Consider the following 7340-nt stretch of genomic DNA (forward strand, 5'->3'; position numbering starts at 1 on the left):
TTCCCAGCATCCAACAAAGGAAGAGAATTCACACATCCTTTCACACATGGTGCTGCAGGGCCGCCAAGTACAGCTGTGCAAGTTGGGCACAGTACAAGGTACCACAGTGATGTTCTAGACAATACAGATCCACACCAATAATTTCTGGCAGATGGCGGTAAAATGTCTTGAGTTCGAGACATCTTTTCTATCATCTGTGCAGAAGTGTCATATGGGGTAGCGAGGACCCTGCTGTTCACTCGGCCTGGAGTATCATCTTCCTCATTCTCCACCAAGGGAGCTCCCCCTCCCTTGGTCCTTTAGGTACTCCCTCCTCCTGTGAGATCTCCATAGCAACACCCCCCAGGCTTCCTGCATGGATTCATGGCTAATGTCCACTGTTGACACAGGAGTCAATAACCAGTGGTGGGGACTTCCAACAGAGATGGCTCCGGGTGGGACCTCGACCAGGGTTCAACAACACCAAAGGGACACACAAACACAATCTTCCATCTTCACTGATTGAATCAGGTGTGGGGGTAGGGGCGAGTGTCTTCCACTTGCTAATCCAAGGAGCAAGCAGGGCACCGGCTCAGGGGCTTGGGTGGGCAGAGGTGTCTGCTGAGAACTCAGTTCTTCTTTATTTATAGGATTTATTTATAGGATTGCTTTCTATCTCTGGTATCGGATACTGATGGTCTACTTCCTGGAGTGCTATAAAGTTTTATTTACGAACCGGTGTATTTAGGTACAACACAGTAAGTCTGTGTAAATAAGAATTCCGAGTACATAGCAGACCAGGTGGTATTCCGATGCAATAAAATACAATAAAACAAGGAGGCGGTGCACGAAAGATCCGAGAGTTGGCAAACACAGATTTGGTGCCAGGCTTCAAGTCTAGGCTTGCTAGCTGTGTGACTTAGGGGGAGTCGCTCTCCTTCTCTGAGTCTCATTTTTTTTCACATATGAAATGGAATGATCCTAACCCCAATCCCCTAGAGTAGTCTGAAGGATGATGTGTAGAAAGAACTGTGCTTGGGGCTGGGGACTTGGCTCAGTTGGTAGAGCACTTGCCTGGCACAAAGCCCTGGGTTCAATCCCCAGCACCACAAAAACAGACCAACAAGACCCCTTTGCCCCATTCGCTCTTTCTGTTTTGGGACTCAGAGGAAGCCACCGGGTAGCAACCGAGGGGACCTTGCCACACACCTGGGCTCACAGACTCAGGAGACGTTCGGCTTTAGGAACTTTTATTTGCATGGGGACGACGGGGACATGGGGGGGGGCGGGGGCGGGGGGGCGCGGGAGGGGTGCAGGGCGGGCTCACTTGGGGGGCTCGGCGGCCAGCACCGGGAAGCAGCCCTCGCGGTGCCACTGCCGGTCACGCAGGCGGCGCACGGCCTGCATTTGCGGCTGGAAGGCGCCCCACTCGTTCCAGTGGCGGAAGTCGCCGGGCTCCAGGAGGTACTGGTACCCGCGGTAGCCTGGATACTGGTAGCCGACCCAGCTGCGGGGGAAGCGGGGCAGCGTGGAGCCGCGCTCAGCCCCGGGCCGCCCTCCGACCGGCCCCGCCCCTTGCTGCTGTGTGCCCTGAAGCAAGGACGTCCCTTCTCTGATGGGGCTCCGGTCCCTCCTCCCGAGAGTGGCACGTGGCTAGTTGACTGCTCCATGGTTTTTGGATTCTGGGGATTGAACCTGCGAGGATGGCCTGGGGCCTGAGCCTGAGCCACTCCATTTTAAAAACTCGAGTTTGACCTGCAGCCTCACCAGGCACCCCACAGAGCCCTCCGGGGTGGCCTCAGACAAGTCACCTCCCCTCGCCCCATAAAGACAGTGAAGCCCGGGCAGGCTGTCCTCGCCTGATAGGAGGGAAAGGCCAGAAGACCCTGGTGGTGACCACCGACCAGATGCTTCTGACCTCAGGGTAGTCAATGATGCCACTGAGAAATCCCTGGTAGTTGATAAGGATGGAAAGGGGGGTCAAAAAAACACCCCAAAATTCAGTATAAATAATACAGCAAATGAGCAGGGATCCAGCAGCCAGAACCAGGATGGCTCGCGCTGGAGGCCGCATGAGGACCTGACAACCCATCCCTTGTCTCTGCGGGATCCTCACGGCTCTCAAACTCTACCTACCGCCTCGTGGGGACCTTGGTGAGAGAGCAGCTGCTCCCATGACCCCCTCCTCAACTGGTGGGCCACTCCACGCCAGGAACAGCCTGCCTGGGTTCTGGACCTGATCCGAGTGAGTGTGCATCGGCTGGACGCAAAGCCTCGGGCTTGAGACTTTCGAACTGACCAAACGGAGGGAATGCCTGCCACTAGCCTGCCACGATCCAGTGTGCTTTGCAGTGCTTAGAAGTAATCTAGAATTGTTTGCTGTGAATCAATCATGTCTATTGCAGTGCCTAGCATTAGGGATCGTTGTTTTCTTGATTAAGAACCCATAGAGTGAAACTGTAGTGAGTGATTTGAGTGAATAAAGCATGGACACTCTTTCTTTCTCCCCTCGACTGCTCATGTTGCGATTTTGCCCCCTTGCGACAGAACCCAAGGGTGCTTTACTTCCGAGCTACATCCCCAACTCTTTTTTCTTTTTTTTTTTGAGATAGGGTCTCACTGCGTTGCTTAAGGTCTAAGTTGCGGTCCCCCTGCCTCAGCCTCCCACTTAGGATTCTCCTGCCTCAGCCTCCCGAGCCACGGGGATGACAGGCATGAACCATGGCATCTGGCTGCTGGCGCCTGGTTTATGAAGTGTGTTCTGGGGTCAGATGGAGAAGCCACACCTACAGTGTTTGCTAAGCACATTGCCTGTGGGGGATAAGGAGACTAATACTCATCCACTGGACATGGAAACCCGGGGCTCAGGGAAGAATGGGATTAATCTGTGTGGCTGGGGCTTAGGGACTGGTTGCTACTGAGCTGAACAAGAGGGAGAGCCTGGTTTCACAAGATGGGTTTCCTTTGTGCATAAGTGAGGCTGGGAACACACAGCCAGGCTGCATTGACAGGCTGTGAGAATCCAGGTGCAGATGGCACCGTGCAGGAGGTGGGGGTGGGGACACACCTCCCTCACTGGTCGCTGATGAGGATGTGATTACTACCCATTTAAAGGGGCCGGCCCAGGGCTTACTCCGTGGTAAACACTCTGAAGACTTATGATTATCATTCCTGACTTCCATCATCATGTCTGAGGCCTCTCAAGTCTGCTAAAGCTTCAGCCTCTGCACATAAACCCCTGCCCGCCCTCCCCCCAGCTCGCACAGCCCGGTCCCCACAACTGTCCTGCCCCCTCTGACCTCTGGCAGCGTGGGTGCCTTATCTGGGCCCTCTGTTCCTGGCATCTCTGGACACCATCTCACGGGGACCTGGGGTCTCCCCTGCTGGGCAGGGACCGGGCTTTCTTTGCTCCTGTTCCCTGGGCCGTGTCTTACCGCAGTGCCCCCCTCTCTGGAGAGACTCAGTGTATTTCAGGTGGCTTGGGAGACGGGGTTCCATTTCAGGGAAAAGAAACGAACAAGAAAAAGTTCCCATAGAGCACCGTGGGAACTCGAGAAGAGTCTGCAGGTGGAGAGACAGGAGGCTCACGTTTGCCAGAGGAGACCAGAGCGCCTGGCCAGATGGCTGGAGGGCAGGGAGATGGAGAAGGTGACCTCTCTGGGCCTCGTCCCTTCCCTGTGTTCTCATGAACAGAGGCTTGTGGGGCCCTCTGTTTGGAAATCTTTTTTTTTTTTTGGTGATGGGGATTGAACTCAGGGGCTCTTGACCCCTGAGCCCCATCCCAGCTCTATTCTGTATTTTATTTAGAGACAGGGTCTCTCTAAGTTGCTTAGGGCCTCACTTTTGCTGAGGCTGGCTGTGGACTTGCGATCCTCCTGCCTCAGCCTCCGGAGTGGCTGGGATGACAGGCGAGTGCCACTGTGTCTGGCTTGGGAATCTTTAACACTTGGGACTTTGAAGCAGAAAGTTCCCTTTTAGATGGAAGTCTTGTCTACCCCTTGTTCAGGGGGCAAGAGTGACGCTCAGAGAGGAACAGGGGCTCCCCGGGACCCTCAGCACATCCGATGGGGGTCAAGACCCTCTCCTGACAGGCTCACCCCGCTGAAGGGCTTCAGGCTTCCCTGCGGTGCCCTGCCCCCAGGCTGACCTGCATCCACACCAGCTCTGACCGCCCCCCAGGAGTCCTTTAGTGCCCCTCTGACCCAGCAACGTCCCTTTCTCCATCACCAGCTTTTCAGAACCCATCACCCGACATGGAATCCTCCAAGTCGCTGGGTCCCCAGGGGAACAGCGCCCTGCTGGCGCGAGGCAGCACCCCTTGGGAGTCCAGGGTGGGGCGTGGCCTCCCCAGGAGCCCTGAAGCCCTCTGCGTTTGGCCGGGGCGGGGACGGGGAAGGTGCTTACGTCCCGCTGGAGACCCTCACGCTGCCCACGCGGTCACAGAAGCCGTAGACCCAGAGGCTGGGCACGTCGTCCTCCTGGATCTCCACCGTGTTGCCCTTGAAGTTGGCCCCTTCAAACAGGCTGATCTTGTGCTCTTGGGAGTCCTGCGGGGGAGGGGCTGGGTCAGCAACGCAAAGCGGGAACATAGTGGGGCCTCCGGGCGAGGAGAGGGAGGACCGAGTCTCCAGAGAGCACCGCTACCTGGCCGGGAAGGACCCGCCTTCTCTGTGACACTGGGTAACACAAGGGTGGCATGAGTCCATCCATGCAAAGCACTGAGCACAATTCTCGGCTTGCGCTAAATGCTCAAAAATGCATTTGTTATTTCTGTTATTGTGGTCAAGGGCCCAGAGGCCCAGAGAGGTCAACTTTCTTGATCAACGACACACAGCCAGTGAAGTGCAAAAGCTTTCAGAGAAATCCGTGTCCGTCCGACATCAGGAGCTCAGTCAGACGCCCTCTGGTCAGCTGGTTCCTGGAATTATGAATTGACCCTGGAGTCGCGGGGGGGCACTAGGGGAACACAGGTCTGGGTTCAAATCCCACATCTGATATTTATGTGTTGAGGACCTTGGGCATTTTACCCAGCCCCTCGGAGCCCCCGTTGGTTCATCTGTAGAATGGACTTACAGTCCTCTCAGGCTGGGACTGGGAACTGTACCTGCTCAACTCAGGGCTCAGCAACAGCTGCCAGAGGCCAGTCCCTGCGGTGGCCATGTGACTTGTGCTCACTTCCACTGTCAGTGTTTCCATGCCCCTGGATCTTGTTTTTTTAAGCACACTTATTATTTCTTTTTCTTTTCTTTCTTTTTTTCTTTTTTTTTTTCTTTTTGATACCAGGATTGACCCAGGGCACATAACCCCTGAGCCCCAGCCCCAGCCTTTTTTATATTTTATTTAGAGACAGGGTCTCACCGAGTTGCTTAGGGCCTCACTAAGTTGCTGAGGCTGGCTTTGAACTCACGATCCTCCTGCCTCAGCCTCCAGAGCCACAGGGATGACAGGTGTGCACTGCGGCGCCCGCCTCATACCAGTTATTTCTGAGGGCAGCGATCACCCATCTTTTCAAAAGAGCTCTTCTAGGCCCAAGGGATGAGCCGCTGCCCAGGTGGATGGGCGAGAGCAGCAGGAAGAGCGCCGACCTCAAGGGTCTCTGATGTCTGCAGAGCCGGGGTTAAGTCCCAGCCTTATCCCTGACTTGTTCTGTGGCCATAAACCCTTCATTCTGAGCCTCTTTTTCCTTGGTTTTTGTTTTTTCGAACATGGTTGCTATGCAGCCTCTGCCCCTGAGGGCTGTTGTGGGGGCTCCATGAAAGGCAGGCAAAGCACCCAGCATATAGTAGGTGCTCAGTAAACGGGTGCTGGGCTGATTCAGTATCATTGGCCATCGGGAGAAGGTCAGGCTGCAGGAGCATCTCTCTGTGAAAGGCTCCGTGGAAGACTGTAGATGAGGGAAGTCAGATCCCTCTTCCAGAGGGCAGGAAGGGGGCCAGGGAAGGCCTCACCCAAGGGGGACATTGGAGGGGGCCTTGGCAGTTATATAAGAGTGTGAGGCAGAAAAGGAGGAGGCTGAGGCGGAGGAGAAGCGGAGGGGAAGGTGGGAGGTGGGCATACGCCTGGGGGGCAAGTGCTCGCGGTATGAGTGTGTGGAGTGAGGCAGGCATGGGACAGGGGCACCATGGAGCCATGATGAGAAATGCCTGCAGTGTGGTCACCAGCCCACGGTGGCCACCTAATGGTGACAGCCATTACCTGTCACTGTTACAGACCTGGGGGCCTAGGAAGGCTAAGCCAGCCTGCGGCTCCCTGCTGCTGGTGAGCCCAAGAACAGACCCCTCAAGACCCGGCCCATCAGAGCCTACAAGACTGTCCTCTGCTGGAGTCCCTCCATCTGCTGCCCCTCGCCACCCCCTCTCTGCTGCAGCCACACGGGCAGCTCCTAATGTCCCGGCCACACCCAGTTCACCCCACTTGCACACGGTACCCCTGGAGGGATTTCACACTCGGTCCTCTCACGGCCCATGTGGTCCCAACCTTCAGGAGCCAGTTTCCCTGACCAGTCCCAGCCCCCAACATCAGAGCCCCAACGTCCCCCCTTCACCTTCCTGTGAGGCTGTGTGGCCCGGGCAGCGCCCGCCACGGTGCGGGACTACAGACTGATTAAGTTTCCATCAGCCGCCTCTCTTTCTTCTCTTTCAGTAACAGGGATTGAACTCAGGGACACTGAAGCACTGAGCCCCATCCCCAGCCTTGTTTTGCATTTTATTTAGAGACAGGGTCTCAGTGAGTTGCTTAACGCCTTGCTAAGTTGCCGAGGCTGGCTTTGAACTCGCGATCCTCCTGCCTCAGCCTCCAGAGCTGCTTGGATCATAGGCATATGCCACTGCACCTGGCCACTAGCTGCCTCTTGAGCATAGTGTGAACACCGCGGGGACAAGGATCTTGATGTTGTGCCCCTGGGGCCTAGGGCAGGACCTGGCCAAAGTAGGCCCACCCAGCCCCAGGGATTTGGAATTAATTGGTTTGGGTGGGTTTGAGCTGTTGAAGTTTAATTTTTTTTTTTTTTTTTAGCCCGGCACAGTGGCGCACACCTGTGGTTTCAAGAGGCTGAGGCAGGAGGATTGCAAGTTCAAAGCCAGCCTCAGCAACATAGTGAGGTTCTTAGCAACTTATGGATACCCTGTCTATAAATAAAAGTTAAAAATGGGCTGGGGATGTGGCTCAGAGATTAAGCACCTTTGTTCAATTCCTGGTACCAAAAATGATTTTTTAATACTATAATTTATGTAAACATTATATCTACAAATATTGTAATCATAATAGGTGACCCATATAATATTAACGTGTCTTACACTCTTTAAAAAAATGTTTCACCGTATATTCAACCCCAGGTTTGTACGATATCCTGACAGCACATC

The 7340-nt window shown here is 54.9% G+C and overlaps 1 protein-coding gene across 1 annotated transcript; it reads right to left on the reverse strand.

The window, feature by feature from the left end:
- Positions 1-1302: 1302 nt before the first annotated feature.
- On the reverse strand, positions 1303-6445 carry Crybb1 (crystallin beta B1). Its single transcript, XM_077110106.1, has 3 exons — positions 6407-6445; positions 4384-4526; positions 1303-1486 (listed from the first exon to the last, which is right to left on the reverse strand). Exons 1-3 carry the CDS (start codon positions 6443-6445, stop codon positions 1303-1305), a joined length of 366 nt encoding a protein of 121 aa, XP_076966221.1.
- Positions 6446-7340: the final 895 nt, after the last annotated feature.

Source organism: Callospermophilus lateralis, chromosome 1, assembly GCF_048772815.1.
Source record: "Callospermophilus lateralis isolate mCalLat2 chromosome 1, mCalLat2.hap1, whole genome shotgun sequence".
Lineage (NCBI taxonomy): Eukaryota > Metazoa > Chordata > Mammalia > Rodentia > Sciuridae > Callospermophilus > Callospermophilus lateralis.